Source organism: Tenrec ecaudatus, chromosome 14 (assembly GCF_050624435.1).
Source record: "Tenrec ecaudatus isolate mTenEca1 chromosome 14, mTenEca1.hap1, whole genome shotgun sequence".
NCBI classification, from domain to species: domain Eukaryota; kingdom Metazoa; phylum Chordata; class Mammalia; order Afrosoricida; family Tenrecidae; genus Tenrec; species Tenrec ecaudatus.
Window position 1 is genome coordinate 70,089,066 of NC_134543.1, and position 23,232 is coordinate 70,112,297.

The 23,232-nt window shown below is 36.0% G+C and overlaps 1 protein-coding gene across 3 annotated transcripts in view; it reads left to right on the forward strand.

Moving 5' to 3' along the window:
- Nucleotides 1-23,232, forward strand: part of RALGAPA1 (Ral GTPase activating protein catalytic subunit alpha 1) — a 193,055-nt gene that overhangs the window by 27,431 nt on the left and 142,392 nt on the right. For all 3 annotated transcript variants that reach the window (XM_075531079.1, XM_075531077.1, XM_075531078.1), the window contains exons 4-13: nt 6,061-6,118; nt 9,491-9,534; nt 10,872-11,049; nt 11,598-11,713; nt 14,197-14,335; nt 15,761-15,969; nt 17,177-17,416; nt 18,768-18,965; nt 20,976-21,113; nt 22,003-22,151. In XM_075531079.1, coding sequence (XP_075387194.1) covers nt 6,061-6,118; nt 9,491-9,534; nt 10,872-11,049; nt 11,598-11,713; nt 14,197-14,335; nt 15,761-15,969; nt 17,177-17,416; nt 18,768-18,965; nt 20,976-21,113; nt 22,003-22,151 — 1,469 coding nt within the window. The remainder of the gene's footprint in view (nt 1-6,060; nt 6,119-9,490; nt 9,535-10,871; nt 11,050-11,597; nt 11,714-14,196; nt 14,336-15,760; nt 15,970-17,176; nt 17,417-18,767; nt 18,966-20,975; nt 21,114-22,002; nt 22,152-23,232) is intronic.

The following is a 23,232-nucleotide window of genomic DNA, read 5'->3' on the forward strand; positions in this document are numbered from 1 at the left end:
GAATCACTAAATTTTAATTAGAAAAAGATGCTAGGTGCAGAGTTTCATTCTTTGAAAAAATATTTAACTGGTATGCTGATGTTTTTACTCATGATGGAGATAGGAATAGCTCCTTTTAGGAGATAGGAGACAGCTGTTGTTAACCTTTAAAAACTTATGATGAAAAATATTCTTTTTCTTAAGTTATAAGTAAAGTAACTTGCATCATTCTGTAATATTAATAGTATGGTATAGGATTTATGTTTATTTTATTTTGTGTAGATAAAGGCACATATTCTGTCATTCACTTTACACTGACCACATAAAGAGATATTTGTTTTCATTTTACATGTGTTTTACTCTAAAGTATAATAACCATTTTAAAAGAAGTTTTATGATTTGGCAAAGATTTACAGAGCAGACCCATTTTTCATTCAACAGTTCTTACACATTTTGCTTCATTTCATTGATTCCAGTCTTTATGGTAGCATCAGTTACCCCTCTTCCAGCCTGTTTCCTGTTTCAGTCTTCCTTTTGAAAAACTTTTCTACTTTTCTGTAATTCTGTCTATTTACCCCAACAGTAATAAAAATATCAATTGCTGGCTAGATGTGGGAGACATTGGGGAAGAGAAAGGATTAAAAAAAGTTTCTATATCTCATGTAAGACTAGCCTTTTTCATGCAGAATGTGTTAGTCCAGGTGGACTAGAGAAACAGATTCATAGACACTCATAGGTATAGGAAAGAACTTTATATATGAGCTGTTGAATATTGAGAAAACATCCCAGTACAGTCCAGATCAAGTCCATATGTCCAATACCAATCTAAATTCCTCTGCAGACTCACAAAAGACATGCAATGACACCGAATGCAGGAAGATCACAGACCAGTGGGTGGGAAGTCTTGTGAATCCAGTGGCGTTGTAAGCATCTCAGCGCTGGCAGGGGTCTCCATGTGGCTTCCCCAGCTCAGGACACTAGTGTAGCTCCATGTGTCTTGTCAGCTGCAATGCCTCTTAGGGAGTGAGCGTGAATCCTGCTTCCAGCGAGCTATTTATCTCCTTAGTGCCTCCAAATGAGGCCATCAAGGTACGATCTGATTAACAGGCTAAATTCTACCCCTTCACTCTTAATTCTCTCAAATTGAGAACAGATTATATTACTACCACACAGAACTTCCCATTTCTTCTTAATTCTATAGTATGCCATAGACTAAAGACAGAGTAGAGTTTTTGAGTTTCCAAGTAGACATTCTCATCTTTCTTCCACAGGGTTGTATGAACTTCTGCCTTTGTAGTTAGCAGCCTAATACTTCACGCATTGCACCGGCTTAGTTAGATACCATTATATAAAAATGTATACTTCAGTACTTGAGTTTATGAGTAAGCATTCCATTATTAATAATTGCTACTCTTCCAGCAGTAACAACACTGCACACAGACATACAGACAAACACCATTCAGTAACTGGATGAGTATTCAGAACATAGTTCACCAGTAAGGGAACAGTTGATCTAGAATAATTTTGAATATTATACAAGTGCCGTAGTCAAGGTAATTAAATACAAGAGAGCCAAAATACAACCTTGAGTATATCCTCTTGAATTTTGACAAAAATAGATTTGACTCATTGAACACAAATAACTGAAGACCTGACTCAAGAACATCATACATGTAAAAAACAAAAGGTCATTAAAAAGACAAAGAAAGAAAACATCAGCATGTCAGATGAGACTCTGAAATTTGATTATAGAGTAGTTAAGCTACGTAGTAAAAGAGCCTAACTGAAAATTTCTAAGGGCAGCTAAGACAAAGTGTTATAATGAGATGTGCAGTGACTTTGCAGTTTGAAAATCAAAAAGGAAGAATGCATTTAGTATATCTCAAGTTGAAAGAACTGAATAAAAAGTTTCTAGCTTTGAGTTATAATAATGAGAGCTTCTTCAGGCTAAATACTGAAAGAAGATGGAAGGAACGCTCAGTTATGGTGCCAAAAAGAAATGGTTGATGTGCATCCATTACCGAGGTAGCAAATGACCAGGAACTGACAATATTGAAAGAAGTCCAGACAACACTTAAAACATTTGCTATGAACAAGGCTCCAGGAATTGATGAGCTACCAGTTAAAGTATCTCAATAAGCAGATAAAGCTCTGAAAACATTCATCTATGTCTGAAATTTGGAAAACAAGTACCTGGCCAACTGATTGGAGGAGATCTATATTTGTACCAATTTCTAAGAAAACTTACCCAAGAGAATGAAGAAATTCAATATTGAAGAGTATCATTAATATCTTATGTAGGTAAAATTTTGCTGAGAAGAATTCAACAATAATTTGAACAGCACATCTATTCAATAGCAGTGAGTTTTATTTTTTGGATAAATGTTAACTAAACCAGTTACTAGTTTCTTTCAGTTGATATTACATGGTGACCCAAAATGTGTGTCAAAATAGAACTGTGCTTCATAGAGTTTTCAATAACTGATTTTTCAGACTTGGTTTATAGGCCTTCTTTTGAGGTATATGCCTCTGGGCGGAGTCAAACCTTTTTGGTTAGCAACCAATCATGCTGTTTGTTTGCACCACTTAGAGATGAAGCTTAATTCCAAGGCTCTTGAAATTAAAAATTTTGCTTGTATACTTGTGTCTACCATATATCTACGTACCTTTTTCTGAGTTCATGTGAGTTAACCACGGAATAAAATACTTTATTAGATTTTTGTGAAATCACAATATTTTCCCTAGGCTTATCAAAGTGGGAAAGAACCACTTGACTAAAGGAGAAATTTCACAAATATTAATATCTGAAAGAAATGAATTCTTATCACTGATACTAAAAATACAAAACATCCATAATCCAGAAATTCTAGGACTATTGAGCCTTTCAAAATAGTCTTATAATTAGTATTTAATAATATAAATATATTTAATTTCATAACAATTGTGGCACATATAGTTAGGTTAAAATATAATACCTGTCAGAGGCTGCCCCAATCCCACCTATGTGGACACCTACCCCTCATCCCAGAAGAATGTATTTCAGAGGACAGCATTGAACCTGCAGCTCCGGGAGAGGGACATGTCTGATCAGAGAACACAGAGCAAATGAAGGGAGAGGAAGAGTGGAGCACATTCTTGCCCACCAAGCCTTGAGGACGATATTTCCTCTCAGAGCAGCCAGTCCACAGAGAAAACCACATGGCCGGCCCCTCTATGAGACACAACATCCCTCATTGACCCAAAGCCCTACAGGGGACAACACTGGAGACACAGTGTGGGAATTCCTCCCAATCTGATCACAGCACACCAAGGCAAAACACAAAGGGCGTGCAACAGAACAGCAAGGGGAACAGAGCAACAAAGTCCCCAGGGAATACCAAAAATAGACTTTGGGGCCAGGGCTTGGTAGCCCAGCACACTCAACTGGAAAACACTCATAAAGGCCAACAAACAGCCCTTGAACTAACTACGGACTTTTCTTTTTTGTTGTGTTTTTTTTGTGTGTGTGTGTGTGTTTTGTTTTTTTGGTCATTGGTTTGTTATTGTTTTGGTTGCTTTGTTTTCCTCTGTCTTGTTTTTGTGCATGTTATTATCTCTGAAGGTCTGTCTAAATAAGATAGGCTAGATGAATAATCTGAAGGAGAAAACCATGGGACCAACAATTCCGGGGAGACTTGAGAGAGTGGGAGGTGGGGGGAAAGGTATGGTGTTAACAAACCAGGGACAAGGGAACAACAAGTGACCCAAATCGGTGGTTTGGAGGGTGTAGGAGGCCTGGTAGGGTATGACCAAGGGTAATGTAACCAAGAGGAATTACTGAAACCCAAATGAAGGCTGAACATGAGGACAAGTGGAACAAGAGGAAAGTTAAAGGAAATAGAGGAAAGAGCTAGTAGGCAAAGGACATAGATAGCACTCTAAATAAAGGCATGTGTGTATGTAAATGTATTTATAAGGATGTAGAAATATACCTATATGCATCTGTTAAGGTAACAGGAGGACATTGGGCCTCCACTCAAGTACTCCCTCAATGCAAGAATACTTTCTTATATTAAACTGGAATTCTATGATGCTCACCTTCCTGACACAATCACTGAAGACAAAGCAGGTGAATAAACAAATGTGGTGAAGAAAGCTGATGGTGCCTGGCTATCAAAAGATATAACATCTGGGGTCTTAAAGGCTTGAAGGTAAATAAACGGCCATCTAGCTCAGAAGCAACAAAGCCCTCATGGAAGAAGCACACCAGCCTGCGTGCTCATTAGGTGCCGAAGGGATCAGTTATCAGGCATCAAAGAACAAAAAATCATATCATTGTGAATGAGGTAGGTAGTGCAGAGTGGAGACCCAACACCCGTTTGTAGGCCACTGAACATCCCCTCACAGAAGGGTCTTGGGCAGGAGACAAGCCAGTCAGGGTGTGATGTAGCAACGATGAAACATACAACTTTCCTCTAATTCCTAAATGCTTCCCCCCTCCCCCTACTACCATGATCCAAATTCTACCTTACAAATCGTGCTAGACCAGAGGATGTACACTGGTACAGATAGAAACTGGAAGCACAGGGAATCCAGGACAGATGATTCCTTCAGGACCAGTGGTGTGAGTGGTGATACTGGGAGGGTGGATTGGAAAGGGGGAACTGATTACAAGAATCTACATATAACCTCCTCCCTGGGGGACGAACAAAAGAAAAGTGGGGGAAGGGAGACGTCGGACAGTGCAAGATATGACAAAATAATAATTTATAAATTATGAAAGGTTCATGAGGGAGGGGTGAGCAGGGAGGGAGGGGAAAAATGAGCTGATGCCAGAGGCTTAAGTGGAGAGCACATGTTTTGAGAATGATGAGGGCAATGAATGTACAAATGTGCTTTACACAATCAGTGTATGTCTGGATTGTGATAGGTGGTATATGAGCCCCTAATATATGATTATATATATAATACCTGTCACCTGAGCTCCCTTCTGGTCCTTTTTAGAGTCTCAGCTTTTGATATTTTCTGCTTTCTTTTTGATTGATGTTTTTTACATTGTTGCTGGTTATTTTATTGTTCGCTTCCTGTTTGTGTTTTGTGTGTTTTTTTGTATATGAAATGCAGGATAGGAAAAACTACAGAGACAGTAACAAAATTAGTAATCACCTAGGGCAGAGGCCAGCAAACTGCAGCATGTGAGCCAGACAGATGTGGCTATGAAGTAAAATTGAAATATTTTTAATGATATTACTCAGATAATGGTGATTTCATTTGTTTATAAAATATATTTCTGGGAGATGTTGGACAATGTAAGGTATGACAAAAGGATAATAATTTATAAATTATCAAGGGTTCGTATGGTAGTGGGGAGTGGAGAGGAAAGGGAAACAATGAGCTGATACTAAGGGATCAAATAGAAAGCAAATGTTTTGAGAATGATGAGGGCAACAAATGTACAGATGCTTTCAGACAATGATGTGTGTATGGATTTTGATAAGAGTTTTGTGAGCCCCCAATGAAATAAATAAATAAATTTCTGAACCTTGAATAATTTTTAAATTGTTAGAGGGATAGGATTGACTCTTCTATATCAAAAGTTGCTGACTCCTGATCTAGGGGACTGGTAGGGGAGGTTTTGGCGAAATGTAGCACTAATAGTAATGAAAATGAGGAGAAAATGTTCTGGAATTGGTGATGATGATTATAGAACTCTGCTTAGTATGATTGAATGATTAAATTGTATGATATGTGAACTATGTGTCAAAAACTTATTTAAAATTTTTCTAAGAATAAAAAATTTAAGGATTAGGTATTTATTCCAAACAGGAAATATATAAAACATGACTTTTTAAAAAAGATAATTTTCATTAACTTCCTGCTCCAAGTCTTTTGGTTATTGGTTGTTTCTTTGAGGGTTTTCAAAGCTCAGCGTCCTGCCATTACAGAAGTCGTGCCAGTAATACCGATGCAGTTCAAAGACTAGTTTGTACGAGTCATACAAAGGAAATTCTTAGGCTTAGTAATTGCTTTTGCAACACTGTGATATTTACAGAATGTGAACTCATTATTTGATTGTTCTTTGTTTTATTCAACGGTTTTTAGAAAATTTTACAACTTCTTCCAGAAAGAATTCACCAGCGATGGCAGTTTCATAGTATTGGTGAGTCATTCAAATATATAGTCCACATTTGAAATCAATGGTAATATATTAAAATGCCCTCTTGGTTGGTTTGTTATTGTTGTTAGGTGTCATCGTATTAATTCCCATTCATCGAGACTGTATGTGGCAGAATACAATCGTATCCATAGCGTTTTCTTGGTTGTAATCTTTATGGAAGCAGATTGCCAGTTTTTTTCCTCCATGAAGAATCTCTGGGTGTAGGGTACGTTTGAACTGCCAACCTCTCATATAGCAGCTGAGTGCTTAACCAATTTGTTGAAATGAAAAGTAGGAATGGTGGCTCTGTTGGGTTAGCTTTGGACTTCTAACCACAATGTCTGATATTCAAATCCAGTAGCAACTACGCAGTTCTGCTCCCATTAAGATTTACAAATTCTTAGAAATCCTTTTATAGTATTGCTGTGTTGGAATTGACTTGATAGCATTAGGTTTAATTTTCAGAATTTGAAACGAATGCATATTTATCCTTTAATGTAAACACAATAATGCAAGAATAGACTGACTAGGAATATGAAATATATAAATGATTAATTTTCAGTCAAAATGGCGTACTGAGTTTCTTTTATCTACTACCCCTCCTTTACTTTGAATATATTAGCAATGATAATGTAAAATTTAAAACCATCACAACATGAATACCTCTGTGGATCAAAATAGTCCTGGTGGCACTAGGTAAGCTTTGGACTGTTAACTTTACAGGAGAGGCCGGTAGTTTTGAACTTAGGACCATGTGGTTAGCAGCCCTATGCCTAACCCACTATGTCAACAGGACTCCTGTACTACTTCACTTGTGTTAACCCAAAGGCATTAATCCAAAGGCATTCAGCTTTCTCTGCGTTGGTGAGCCTTCGTCCCTTAAGTGCATGGTGTCAGGAAAGCAATAGCCTCATAAATGAGATGGGAAATGTCCCCTCTTCTGTTTACTGAGTTTGTGAAGGATTAAAAAAAAAATCCCAAACCAACATTTGATAGATTTGACAAGTGAGAAAATTTATAATTATTAATTCATGTGTTTCCTTGTTAGAGGCGTATTCAAATTTTTTATTTCTTATTGAATCAATTATACAATTAGTATCTTTTTAAGAATTTGCCTGTTTCATCCTTGGTGTTCAATTTATTGGCATAAAACTGTTCACATATCCTCATATAATAAGTTTTTGAATTCCTACAGAGTTGGTAGTGATGTCTCCTATTTATAGGTATCTGATTGTTTTTGTCTTTTTAAATATTAGATTTATGTATTGCAATAAAATTAATGAGACCAAGAAAACACCCAAATAAATGGGATTATATGCAGTATTCATGTATGGTAGGCTTGATAGTTAAAATATAACAGTTTTCAGTCACAATTCCTGTAAAGATATGAACACAAATCAAATGCTGTAAAATAGAGGTGATAGCTGAGGTGGTGAATGGACTTTGGGCCTCCTCAAGCCCTGCTTCAGTTCAAGAACGCTTTGATGCTCACTCTCCTGGCATGAGGTGCAAGCATGATCGATCACTGATGACCAAGAGGGTGCTTAAAAATGTGATGAAGAAAGCAGATGGTGATATCAAAAGATATATCACCTGGGAGTCTAAAAGGCTTGAAGTTAAACAATTGACCATCTAGCAGAGAAGCAACAAGCCCACATGGAAGTGAAGCACACCAGCCGGTATGATCATGAGGTATCAATGGGATCATGTAACAGGCAATAGAAGATCCAAAACAAACAAACAAACAAACAAATAAAAACATATTGGGAAAAAGAAAGATCAGAGCAGAGACCCAAACCCTTATGTAGACTGACAATGTCACACTCCCCTTACAGAAGGGTCACAAGAATGACTCAACCAGGGTGCAGTATAGCACCAATGAAACACACAACAGTCCTCTGGTTCCTTGAGGCTTCCTCACCCCCCACTATCATGACCCCAGTCTTGCCTTTTACTTCAGGCTAGACCTGAGCATGTGCACAGGTACAGATAAGAGATAAGAGCTCATGACACACGGAATCTGGAAGTGGAATGGGAGTAGCGATACCAGAAGGGTAGGCAGAAGGTGAGTTGAGGGGAAGGGGAAACCGATCACAATATATATCACAACCGATGGACACATAACCACCCTTCCCACCCACCCCCAGGGGACAAACAACAGAAACCTAGGGGGAAGGGAGACAGCTGTTGGTGTAAGATATGAAAATAGTAATAATTTATAATTCATCAAGGGGTCATAGGGTAGGAGGGAAGGAGGGAGGGAAAAAAGAGGAGCTGATATCAAGGGCTCAAATAGGAAGTAAATGTTTAGAAAATGATGGCAAAATATGTACAAGTATGCTTGATACAATTGATGTATGGATTGTTATAAGAGCTCTAAGAGCTCCCTATAAAATTATCTTTTAATAAAAACATTTTAAAAATAGAGGTGATAGGTGTAATGGATATAAGAGAATTATGTGCAGCAGTTAAAATAGGTTAATTAAAGATACATATGTCAGTATATAAGAATTTCAGAAGCTAATATTAGATACGAAAAGCAACTTATAAAATGATTTATTCAGTATGATATATTTATATAAGGTTTTAAATATACAAAATGATTTAAATATTTTATGCATTTGTAAATAGTACCAATGATACAGTTTGGGGAGTGATTACTACTGAAATCAGAATATTAGTTTCCTCTGGGAAAGGAAGGAGAAAGGGAGGAAAATGATTCAGGATGTTCACAGAGAGTTTCAATGATAACATACTGTTAATTAAAACATTACCGAATATGTACATATATGAGATTTCAAAATTAGAACAACATGGAGACGTGTTTAAATTTGTTCAAGGTAAATGATGGATCTCTGGATATTTGTTAATGTAATCCTTAGTGTTTTATAGGTTTGAAATAGTTCATAATTTAAAAGAAAAATCAATGTTAAAAGAAGTTTTTAAACCTTTGAAATGGAAAAATAGTTCATATAATAGAAATTTTTGTTAGGCAATTTAAGAGTTACAGGTGTTCCTATAGTTAATGAAAATTTTCTTTGGTGAAATTTATATTAATGATAAAACATATTTTAAAATTAAATTCTTAGTTTAAGAGATAGATAATAGATTTTGTTTTAAATGCAATTTTGGACTTAGGTTTTACATTTCAAAAGAATAAGCATGCTTAATTGTAGTGAATCATGTGATGAAAAGGTGATTATTTTTATGTGCCCTCTGGTCTCAAGACTATGGCCACAGGGATATCAAGGTCACCAAGAATAATTTGGAGGTTGCCAAGGACTTGTTTAAAAGTGCTTGCAAGTCTGACCGAGAACTCTGACATTCAGAAATAATACTAAAATATGAGTGTTTAAAATCATGTTTTCTTTTCAGGATTGATTTTAAAGAAACTACTGCACACAGGAAACTCCTTGAAGGTATATATGTTATTTCTTTCCCTACAGTATTTAAAAACTGAGTAATATATACAAACCACGTTTCACTTTTTCCTTACACAGCTTATTCCCAAGTCACAAACTTGTCTTCAATTCACTTACTGAAAAGTGAATTAACTTTAAAATTGTGCAACATGCTCCATATGTGGGAAAATGCAGTATTTTGCCACTGTATGGACACGTTCACTATAAATATTTTCTGTGTAGTACCCACAACAAAAAAATGTGGTCATGCAACACATTATTCTTCCATTTATTCTTTCAGTATTTTACCTTGCTGCAAAGCAGTTTTGACTCTGATTGAGCCTTTGTGTAACAAAACAAAATACTGCCCAGTCCTCTGCCTTCTTCGCAACTGTTGTTATGTTTGAGCCCATTAAAAATATAGAAGACAGTAGGGGATCTTTATGAAAATGTTGGTTTTTATTTCTTTCATCCCTCTCCCCATCTCACTATTCTATAATTAGAGAATCTACCCTTTCAAATAAGATCTTGTTGTAGGTTAGGTACAATTATATGTGGTAGGTCTTTCTGGCATGCCTACAACTCCGAAAGAGCCCACACCCTCTACGTCCTGTAGAGGCTGCCTGGCTATTTAGCATGTGAGAGAAGGAAGTTGCTCATGGCTGACAGTGGTCACTAACTAAGTTCTGGTGGGGTCATTTCCAAAGTTACCAAGGAAGCTATTAGTGAAGACCTTAGTTGTATTGCTTGTGAGAAATTTACTTTTTTCTTTATCCATCCTTTCTTTTCTTCTTGAGAAAGAATTGATTTTGGTTCAAATATTTATTGCTTGTGTTTAGGACATTGCTCTAGGGTTTTAGAATACAGCAGTGAGTCGATGCCCTAATTCGCAGCTTAGAAGCAAGTAGTAAATAAATTAGGTAATTTTAGATAGTGACAATCCCATGCTCTAGAAGCCTCATAAAATTTTTTCTCTTTAACAAATACATAACAAGGATCAATCATTGTCCTCCCCTATTACCTCTTAAATTACTCTTGTAGTAACACAGTTTTCTGGAAATAGTTTTCTGTTTCTGTTCTTTTCCACATGGAAATTATGTTATAGAAATTGATGACTTAGAGGTCAAATTCTTTCTTGATAAAAACTCATAAATTTAGATTTTTAGGTAATTACGGATAGTCATAGGTACTGTAGTTTGCCTTCCTACCTTACGCCCTCCTCTCTTGACCCTCCCCTTTCTCTCCCCTCTCTCTTTTTGCAAAGTGTTAGTCTGTAATTATCTTTTGGAGAATTTGGCCTTAAAAGGAAGAAAGTATTTCCATTAAAAGTACTGTTTTAATTTAATTTTTTTTAGATCAGGCGGGAAGGTGTTCGTCTTTTCTTATTATGGTTACAAGCTCTTCAGAATAACTGTAGTAAAGAACAGCTGTGGATATTTTCCTGTTTAATCCCGGGATTTTCAGCACCACAATCTGAACTTGGACCTCGGACTTTAGATAATCTCATTAATCCTCCCCTCAACCTTCAAGAAAGTAAGATTTATGAGGTGTTATCCATCAGTGTTTGAAAATATTCTGTGTAATCTATTAATATTCTTTGAAGTGTGTGTACAGTTTATTAACTAGGTAGTACACAGCCGTTTAATATTTATCTTTAATTTCTGTTTCTTATGTATTTCTATTAGCTTTAATTGAATTTGGATGCACAGTGAAGTACACATGTGTTTTATTTTGTGCATTAGATGACTAAAAGCTACAATAGATTTAATTTTTATAAATTCTCGGTAGTATTTTTATTTTTTGTTTAACTTATAGTCTCATATATTTTATTTCTGCTTTAATGTAGTGAATCTTTATGCTTTTTATCCTCAGTTTTTCTAGAATTGCCTTTTTCCCTGTTTACTTGTTTAGTTGTTGGTGATGAACTATTGGGCACAACCATAGGTACATTTCAAGAATTAATCCTTAGAAAACTTTCAGTTGGTTGCATATATGTTGTGAATTAAGTTTTATTTGAGTCATGCTATATTATTGCATTTGCTTTATCATTATACTAAATTTATATTTTTTTATTTTAATAGCTCAAGTCACTATAGAGGAAATCACTCCTCTTGTCCCCCCACAATCAGGAGATAAAGGACAAGAAGATCTCACAAGCTACTTTCTGGAAGCACTTTTAAAATATATAGTCATTCAGGTACTAGTTCCCTTTTCAACAGACCCCCCTTTACTATTTTGTCTTGGGTGTCACATCTGCCTTTCATCCTACTATTCTTGAAATGGAGATGAGGCTGTCTTCTCCCATAAAGCTACCATCTCAGAAACCTACAGGGGCAGTTCTGCCATGTTGTATAGGGCCGCTATGCGTCTGCACGACTGCCAGTGAATTTGGTTTTAGTTTACCATCATTGTGTGGTAGTAGGTACTCGACTTTAAACATTTTTTTTCTTGAAGGTGGAATAACCCATTTTTGATTGGAAAGCATATGCTATATGCCCTTCCTGAAAGGAAAATTATCAGAGAGACTATGAATGAACCTCTTGGACAGGGAACTCAAGAGACATTTTTATAAAGTGGCCTCTTTGTGCCTTTGTAAGTGAGGCTGTTGGGCTTATTTTCTAATCCTTTCATTTGTAGTCGGCAGCAGTGGTAGTTTAAATGAAAAGCAAATGACTTTTTGATTAGGGATCAATCTGCCCCAGAGGAAAAGGGCTAGTAGTTAATCCTTTACATTCATTATAATCCTTCAGGGTCCTTAAATTATCACATTTTTGAGTAATGTTATGAATCTAACATTGTTCTAGACAATGGGGATACATCAGTGGAGCAAATAGATGCAGAGTCAGAGTTTATTTTTTGGTATATATAGTATGCCTGCAGGAATATGCATGGAGGGTGCACGAGGGAATCAGACAGTGGCAGCACCTAGGGAAGTGCCTTGCTTGATAAAGATCGGGGATGGAGATGTAATTTACCCTTAAACTCTTTTTACCTTTTGAATTTCCAGGTACATGTGTTCAGTAACCTATTGAGGTCTAGATAAAAAATGAACATAGAGTGATGTACTATTGTAAACATTATTAGCCACATACTTATTACTTGTAACTACTTCAAACCAAATGCTCCCTATACAAATAGCCCATCTATACTTTTCTCCAAAGAGTCTTTTTATTATAGTGAAAAATGGTATTCAAAACCAGGATCTAGATACTCTTTAAGTCTTTGTATATATTACTGAAAATAATTAATTCATACTAGTATCCTCTCTATATTGGTCCAGAACTACAGGGTTCAGTTTTTTTCTTTCCATTTACATAACTCTCTTCTCTGACGAGAAACCTGACTTTTATCACAGTTAGTTTGATTACTTATTTAGTCCCCTCTGTAGATAGTCCCTTATTAATAATATTGCCGGTCTCTACAGACATTCTCCTGAACCTCCTGGGATCCAATACTCTGCTGTAGGCTTTTGCCAACTCACCCCTTAAAAGTTTTCAGCTTTCTACTTGAGTCCTTAGTATCAGCTCCTCAATTTCCCCCTCCCCCCCTCATGAACCCTCAATAATTTATAAATGATTATTTTGTCTTATCTTATACTCTCCGATGTCTCCCTAAGTAGAAAGCAAATGTTTTGAGAATGATGAGGACAACAAATGTACAAATGTGCTTGACACACAATTGATGTATGTATGGATTGTGATATGAGTTCTATGAGCCCCCAATAAAATGATTTTTTTAAAAAGAGGTATAGCCTTGGAAACCCTCTATAAGGTGGCTTTGAGGTGGAATCAATTTGATGGTGGTGGATTTGGTACTGTGCTTATTGTAGGGACTATGCTCATAAACAAGATATCCCTAGGGTCACCTTTGAGGTATTGACATCCTACGGAGAAACAAAGCAAGCTCACAGACAGGAAGGGACAGGAAGGACTAATCTATACAGGGAACCTGAGGGGGAAACAAGAATAATACCACTACCTGGAGGGGTACAACTGTCGTGAAATAAATGTATTAATTTTTTTCAATGTTGTGTCCTGTGAGCCCTTTCATCTTTTTAAAAGTAGATTTACTGACATTCAATTCATATATCATAAAACACTTCAGTAGGTGGTCATATTAAAAAGAACTCTGCAATCATTACCCCCCAAAAAGTTCTCACCTTATTGGAGTCCCCCACTTGCTCTTCTCACTCTATGACACCCCCTTTCTTCCTCTCTCAGGCTCTGTGTCCCACTAGGCTTTTTCAAACTCTGCTGTGTCCCACGCGGGGATACCTCAGCTGCTGTGCTCAGGATCTGATGACCTGCACTCGACTCCTGCCCCTGCTTTCACCTTCCTCCCTGCCACGTGCATGTATTTTGTGCTGCTGTTAGGGTGAGGTAGTCAAGAAGAGAGAAGTGGGGGGCACAGGGGAAAGACCCTTACGTGATTGTCAGTACCAAGACCAATTCTTGTTTCAGTTTCCCAGAACATTTTTTCCACAATTTTTGAGATTTGGCATTTTAATGCATATTTAATGCATTTGCGTGCTTTTTGACCAAAAGATTTTTCATATATATGTGTGAATTTTAAAGTGTAACAATATAGTGGATTGCTTAACCTTAACTTATTTACAACAGCTAATAGTTGTATTTAGAGATTTTCTCTCCTAGAATGATTTTTAATTTTGTTTATTTTTAGGTCAAAAGCTTAGAATGGAAGAACAAAGAAAATCAAGAAAGAGGATTTTCATTTTTGTTTTTACATTTTAAGAAATATTACTTGCCTTATATTTTTCCAAATATCTGCAAAGAGAACAGTTTATACCATCCTGCACTTGGTAGGTAGTCTAAAATTTTCTAAAAGACCATACATTCAAGTACAGTTACTTTTCCATGTAAAAGTTGTGTTTGTTACCTGTAGAAAGTGGATTCTATTTTATATTTGTATTGGTTGATAGAGGTATTATAACTGGATTTGAACTGAAAACACAGCTTTATTAATAAGACATTTTCATTGGATTGAAGAAATCTTTTATTACTCCCAAGAGTTTGTATATTATTTATTTCCTTTTTAATTATGTGGTAAAAATAAACTCAACAAAAACACCATCAGCCTAATAATTTTCACATGTACAATTCAGTGACAGTGATAGCATTTGACATGCTGTACAACCTGTGTCACTAGCCTTTCCAAACACGCAGCCACCATTGACAGAACTTAATGTCCTTTAAACAAAACTTCACTTTACATGCCTCCCATCTCCGCTAACCACTGAGACTCATTAGTGTCTGTGTATTTGCTTATTTCATATAGGAGATCATATTGTATTTGGCCCTTTGATACTGATTTAATTTGTCCAGCAAAAAGTTTTCTGGGTTCATTAATATGGCTATATCAAGCCTTAATCTGTTGATAGTTGAGTAATGTTTATGCCACCTTTAGTCTCCTCATTTATTGATGGGTATTAAAGAGATCTTTTAAAATCTTATTTTCTGGGTTTAATTTGTTGGAGAAGCTAGCTCACTAAAAGTATCTTTGATTGTAAATTAAATTTTAATGCTTTGTTGTAATCATTAAACTATACGTATTTTCAGGTCTCCCAGTGTTCAAAATTAACAGTCTTATTGACATTCTCTGAATAATTACATTGTCATATACCGATCATGTCATTTATTGTTTATTGGCTATGTTGAGATGTCTGTTGGATCTCTGAAATGAAAACCTTGTGAACAAATTCTGGGTTAGCAGCAGAATTCTCTATGTAGAAGGCATTGGTAGTATACATATATATGAAAATAACCATTTTGTAGAAAAATGTGCCTCTTGTAAGCTCAAAGTTTTTTAACCAGTAGACTTACACAGAAGCATTAGGACTAGTAGAAATGGCTCAAATTAATCAGAGTAATCAGGAACAATTCGAGAGGACTGTTTTGAAGCCTCTTCATACTTGCTTAAAAAATACTTTTGCTTTAACAATCAGGAAAAAAATGCTTTCACTTTATAACTTTGAAATATGTGTTTGATTGTTGTTATATGATATCATACTCATTTTTAATAACTCTGGAAGCATCTTTGAATTTAGACAATTCCTTAGCCTTCTGATGATATTCGCAAATAGATGTCTTCACCCATGAGTTTAGTGGGTGTGTATACATACACGTGTCCATAGAGCTACTTCTACATCAGAGCATCATCACAGTCTTTTCCTAAATGTTTAAAGTATTTCTTACTTTAAATTTGGTTTTCCTTTTATTTTGAATAGATATTCCACAGGTGAGACCAAAACCATATTATGTAATGGTGAAGAAAGATGCTGAAACGAATGAAGCAATCTATTGTACAAAAGAGCCTTTTATTAAGGCTCGTGTTATTGTCATTCGTTGGCTGGTTTCTTTCTGGCTTGAACCAAAACCACATACAGGACCCCATATTCCTGGGATGGAAGGTGAAGTCTTGCCAAAGAACATTCAGGTAATATATACATTACTTTGCTTGTTAAGGTTAGAAATGTTTTTGAAACTTAGTCCATTGATTTTTCTCCTTTTCCCATATTGTGCATTTTTTCTCAACTTGTCTATATTACAGTGGATTTTTACTATTTTTGTCATTCTGTTGTTCAGCTTTCCTTGTTGATTGTTTATATGTGTGACTTTGGGGGTATATTTTTTTTAATTCTTCAAAAATAAGGTGAATGTTCATTAGAGTTCAGAAATTTGACTCTTGATCCCTTTAACCTCCCAGTTTACTGTAGCAAGCTGTATGTGATGTTTCCTCAGAGACTTTGGTCCAAATTCCCATAAAGAATTACTCGGTGCATAAACTCAAAGCAGAGCTGTTTTTCTGTTATCAGAGTTTAATAGACCTAAACTTACAGACTTTTTGAACAGAATAGCATATGAAATAGTTCACCTACTTAAAACCTCTTATTTTAAAGATGATAAAACAGACCAATAATTGAATAACTTACAAGACAGTAATTTACCATGTTACACTGTCTTGCCACTCTTACCATACCATGGTAGTAATTTTTTTTGTCACTACTTTAAGACTTTTACTTTCTTCCTAGAATTAAGGTTGATCTTAGTCTTGTGACAGTTCTGTTAAGTTGTTAGCATGTAGAGTTCTTTCTCGAGTTTGCTAATATTTCCTATTAGTTTCGTTTCTGCTGTTTCTCATAATTTTGTTCAGTTCATTTGTTTTCATGTTTAAAGAGTTTTGCATGTTTAATTGTGCTCTTGCTAATATCTAAGGTGAGAGACAGTTGATGTAAAATTGTAAGGCTGTATATGCTGTATATTGGGTAAGTAAGTAGTCCAGGCTCATTAAAATTGAAGAATTATCGTTGCAATTGAAGAGCTAACATGTCTCCATTTGCATTATTCTTTTACCAGCTTTAATTAGTAGCTTGTTTGTAATCCAAATGAACTGCAACAAATCTATTTAAATGAGTAGATGATTGGAGGATATCTGTATTACTTAAATTTTGGAGGACCTCTGTATTATGTACATTGTTACTTAATATTTAGAGTGGATTCTAAATGAAACTGCCTGAGTTTTAAACAGTGCTATATATTTTTAGAATGCTATTGATCCTAATAATTGCTTGGTTAAAAGAAAAATAACCAGTTAAACATTTGACTGGAATGTTCTTACCTTTTACAAAAACCTTTGGTTTTAGAGAGCAGCTGCTAGTTTGGTATCCAGAGAAGAAAATAAAAATGATAATGCTGATAAAACAGACAGAGCTACAGAGCCAGAACAATCTCATTCCAATACAAGCACCCTCACGGAACGAGAACCTAGCTCATCTAGCCTCTGTAGTATCGATGAAGAACATCTCACGGACATTGAAATCGTTCGCAGAGTTTTTTCTTCTAAAAGAAGTAATGTAAACTTTGTGACTGAGATATTTCGTCAGGTAAAATACCTCTTTGCAATATTTTAAAATTGCTAACTACTTAAATTGTATTCTTTTTAGAGATGTTTGTAAAGTTCCTATTATTTTAATTGACTTGCATTCAACCCTTTAATATTTGCTAGTTATGTGTTATATATTTTAGTTTTAAGATTTTACTTTAATAATGTACCCCCTATTACAATGTACTCCTATTATCAGAATAAGTTTTATCATTTCTTAAAAAAAAACCTGGTTTGTTAGTTACAAAATTAATTGTTCTTCAGTAGGACATACACCCACTGAGCAGTTTGTACGGGTACCATGTAGTATCACTGATTGTCACATTGTTCACACTGTGCAGCCATGCTCAGCCTCCCCCGTACCCAAAATTCACTGTCTTCTAGGTTCCTGTCTCATATGTTGAGAAGCTATTGTCATTTTTAGTTTAATCACATAGAGTTTTAAAAACCATAATGCTCAAGGCAGACAGGTCCTTTTTAATAGTTAAGCTAAACTAAAATTCTTCTATAGAATCTTTTATCAAAATGTTCCGTAATAGTAGCTGAGCATCATCAGTTCTTCTGGTCCTGGTCATGAGGCAGTTGTTCATTTAGGTAATTACCAACATTCTATTTCCTCTTTCTGTTCTTGAGGCAGCTTTTATTGTTCCAGGTGAATAGAGACTAATTATTGTGATTTGGATGGCCACTTAGACGCTTTTACAATCCCTGTCACTCCAAAAGGAACTAGGAAATAAAACAGAAGCACTAAATCTGTTATTAGGTCAATTAACTGGATGTTCCATGAAACTATGATTCTGAACTCCCAAACTAAGAAACCAAATCCCATAATGATTTGACTGTGTATAAGCAGCCTTAGCAGCTACTCTTTAAAAAAAAATTTTTTTAATCTTTTTTGGTCATTGTTGTAAATATGAGGGTAAGTAAAAAAGTCTTGCTACTAGGACTCCTGTTCTGACATGCATGCATTTATTCCAGACAAGATGTGTTTTAGACATGTCTTTGAGATTAATGAATGGCTACAAGTTCTATCACAAATCCACTTGTCTTAGTCTTTTAGGATACTGTACGTTAAAAAAATAAAAAAGATAAATTTTGTGCTATGGCAAAAACAATATTTAGGGCTAATACCAAACTTTTAAGAAAAGCCAAATGGACATTTTCATATCAGAGTTATTTCACATCAAGTCATTTATAAATTTTTTGGCTATCATAGTTTTTTAAGTATTGAATTATTAAACTAACTTTTAGACAATTATATGTATATCATATTTTATAATCAGATGTATTAGACACTGTGGCAGAGAAAAACATGGTCACTATCATGGTTCTTTCTTTTTTCCCCCCACCAGGCATTTTTATTGCCAATCTGTGAAGCAGCAGCTATGAGAAAAGTGGTAAAAGTATATCAAGAATGGATCCAGCAAGAGGAAAAACCTTTGTTCATGCAAGAACCTGAAGAAATTGTGATCTCTTCTTCAGACCTACCTTGCGATGAAAATGTCACAGACCATGATATTTCAGTGGAAGAAGGAGAAAAAAGAGAAGAGGTAAAAATTGATAATTTAGCTTAGTAGTAAATTAGATTGTCAAAAAAGTTTAACAGTATCATGTTAACACAAAAATAGTTAATAGGAAGGTAAAGACTTTTTTTTGTTTTGTTTTGTTTTTTGTTTTGTTTTTTTAACAATTTATTGGGCTGATACAATTCTTTTCACAGTTCATACATATACATACATCAATTGTATAAAGCACATCTGTACAGTCTTTGCCCTAATCATTTTTTTCTCTTTTCTTCTTTTACATTTTATTAGGGACTCAAACAACTCTTACCACAATCCATACATATACATACATCAATTGTATAAAGCACATCCATACATTCCCTGCCCCAATCATTCTCAAGGCATTTGCTCTCCACTTAAGCCCCTTGCATCAGGTCCTCTTTCCCCCCCCCCCTCCCTCCCCATTCCCCCCTCCCTCATATGCCCTTGGTAATTTATACCTCGTTATTTTGTCATATCTTGCGGAAGGTAAAGACTTTCAATATATTTTATGGTTTAGGTAAATATTATAACTGTTACTACAGTTCCTTATCCCAAAACTTTTTGATGCCACAATTAAAAAATATATATATATTGATGTCATATCATTCTTTAAGTGATTCTCTATATTTAAATTTGATATTGAAATAAAGTATAAGATTCAAAATAGTGTGTTGCTACATCAACTGGATATTGTAGTAAGAATTTCTTTGGGTGGTCACAAAGTACAATGCTCCCTTCCCTCCTCTTACATTAGTTATTTTTTCCTTGGAATTTTTTTGTATTAGAACTGGTTGTGGAATCAGATGTGGAAAATTAGGTGATCTCACAGAGAGGAAAACAAAGTAAAGAGAGAAGAGAGGTGACAGTTGGTCCCTGATTTCTGTGTCATGTGTTAGGTTCTCCAAGAAGCAGAAACTGAGGTGGAATTAGGAATGCAAAGGTTTATGGAAGTGGTTTTTCTGCTTTATCTAGGTAATTTGACTTTTCATGAGAAAGTTAGGGTCTGATATTAACATGGCCATTTGAATTGGTTCCAATTCATAGTGACTTTACAGGACACATTACAACTGTTCCATAGTGTTTCCTGGACCTAGAAGGATTATGAATAGGAAGGTAGCAAGAATCATGCCAAGTCCAGAGTGAATGATAGATTCGAGGCCCCTCTGGAGACAAGAAGCCCAATTAGGAAGTTTTCTCAAAGTTCCAGACTCCAAACTCACTGCCATCGAGTCAGTGCTGACTCCTAGCGATCTCCTGTGGGTGTCCAGCACTGTTTCAGGGTTAGAGAGCCCTGTTTCTGTCCCACGGAGCTGCTGGTAGTTTGAACTGCTTGATCATGCAGTTGGCATCTCAGCGCGCAACCACTACCCCCCAGGGGAGATCGTAAGTACCTGATAGAGAACTGTGGCAGTGGAATGGGAGTGAGGTTAGAAGTAAGAGCTCCTTTGGTGTGGTATCTTAGTTTCCTATTAGTACTGCCATAACAGAAGTACCCTAAGTGATGGATTTGAAGAACAGAAAGTTATTACTCACAGTTGTGGAGACTGACTAAAAGGCCAAATCTCAGCCTTGCCACTTCCGATCTTGTAGGTGGTCTCAGGCATTCCTTGAAGCCTCGGCTTGTTGATCCTTATATGGCTTCTAGTTTCTCCCGTGTACCTAATCTGCTCTTTTTATAAATCCTAAGTAATTAGCTGTAGGATTCACTCTATGTGGGTATGGTTTAATTAACATAATGAGACCCTACTTCCAAACAGGATTGAAATGATAGCATACGGGTTATAATTCCAACACATATTTTTGCGTGGATATCACAATTTAATCCACAAACAGGTGGTGAAAATCAGTATTCTTCATAAATGGCCGAGAGAGATGTGGATCAAGCATGTGCTGTTTTGAAAGAAAGAAACTTATTCGTCAAAGTTAATAATTTTCAAGTTTATCTCCTCAGCCTACTCTTTGTGGTAACTGCCTGAACTAGTAAAGTATGAAAAATGTGACATTTTGCTTCAGGAAAATGGGACTGTTACAACTGATCATGCTCGAAATTCCACCTGGGCGAAAAATGGCTCCTACCAAGATGTGCTTCATAAAACCTCTGAAGAAGAAGCAGAACAAAACATACGAGCTGGTACCCAAGCAGTGTTGCAGGTGGATCACTTTATGGCTCTATAGAATAATTAAATATTCCAAATTTATCGTTCAGTATTTTAAAATAATGTACAATAGGTTGAGTAAAATAGTACTACTAATAGGGTTCTGGTTTTTATATGCACTGGTATATTCCAAACAAAACATATTTAAACATGTGTGTTAATAGCAAGTTCGTTCAGTAAATACATTGTCTTAGTTTCATTAGAGTGCTTTTTTAAAAAGGTGCCATCAAAACTGGCTTCTGCGGGGATTTCATGGACCAGCTGCATCCCAGGCAGAGGGGTTAGCGCAGAAGGCTCTGTGACTATTTCGAATTCCCAAGGGGCAATCTTGATGTGAGCTTTTTTCCAAAGGACTCTGGATAATCATGGGGTCTTTCTAGGGAGCAGCTTTAAGAAAACTGAAACTGCGTTAGTGAGAAAAGGGCTAATCAGAAAGATGCACCCAGAAGAATGTTCTGTTAGGACAATACACCTCCTCGTTCATTGAGGGTAACACGGGCTGGTCTGTAATAATTTTACTGGGAAACCTTACCAAATCCACCCTACAACCTTGATGCTGCTCCTTCACAGCTCTTTCTTGGTCCACTAAGTCTAAGAACATTTCCCAGGAAATGCTTTGAGCCCTTTAAGAATGCCCAAACTGCCACTTTGATGTCATGTAAATTAAAGAGTGCCAAATGTTGAGGGGAGGGGTTAGAGAGATGGGCACACCATCCATTTTCAGAAATGTGTAGACCTAGATGGGTGCTATGTCAAGAAACAATGACTTTACATTTTGATATTTTCGCTTAATAAAGGTTTTTATGATTTTACAATGTCTTTGCTTACTCTTGTATGTCACTGATTATTCCATAAGAATAGTTCATGTATTTTTTTCATCTTAGGTGTTTATTATAAATTCATCAAACATATTTCTTCTTGAGCCTGCAAATGAAATAAAAAATCTCCTGGATGAACACACAGATATGTGTAAACGTATTCTTAACATATACCGGTTCATGGTTGTGCAAGTATCCATGGACAAAAAGACTTGGTAAAAAATTTATCCTTTTTCTGTGTGTGTGTGCTTTTAATTGTATAGACAAGTATAGTAATTTCTAGAAGAGGATCTGTGCATAGAGTTTGTCACATAAGGGTTCCTTTTGAACAATGAATGAATATAATGTTTTATGTAATGGTCCCTTTGTCCCAAACATCTTCAATCGCGCTTTTATAAGACCCCTTTTATTTTTCTATAGCGGGAATATGATGACCTCATGTCTTTCCTTGTTCTTGATGGAATGTGTGCATGCATGAGTACATGAGTGTGTTTGTGTGTTCTGTTGTATGTAGAGTTGCTCTGAGTCAGAACCAACTTGATGGCCTATTGCCGTAGCTCCTGTGTCCTTCCAGCTCCTTGAGGGACTTTCTCTTTTTCAGTGGCCCTCTCTCAGGCATGCTGTCCTTCTCCAGCAAGGGCCTTTCTGATGACATGCCCACACCTGAGATGTAACCCTGCCATCCTTGTTTCTAAGGCACATTTGGCTCTTCATATTCAGTGTTCTTGGCCAACACCACAGTTCAAATGCCTCAATTCTTCTTTGACATCAATTATTTGTTTGTCTTATTATTCTTAACCAGTCCCTTATTGATGAACATTTTTTTCCTTTTGTTGTTGGAGGAGGGAAAGTACATCTATAGTTTCCCTCCTCAGACTCATTCTTAAAAAGTGAGTGTTTGGTCAAATGGTGTTTTAGGAAACAAAACTCGACTGCCATTAATTAAGGTAATTGCAGCATTTCTTCTTCCAGATTTTGTTCTCAGTACTCTGCATACATTTTCTTAAGTTAATCCTTGCAACATCCATTGAATAGATGGAAGCATCCCTGTTTTACATGAAATAGTATAACGACACAAAGAGATTAAGTGATTTGTCCTGTTCACACAGCTAATGAGTGATGAGCAGAGATTTGAATGATGTTCTTTCTAACTTAAGAGCCCAAGGCATCATTAGCCAATAACTGGAGTGTATGGAATTATTCATTTATCTTAAAACATTTTTTTGCATTGGTGCTGAATCAGGTTAAGGTGACGGGCTAGCTATGTAGAACACAATTTGGGAATACAGCAACAAT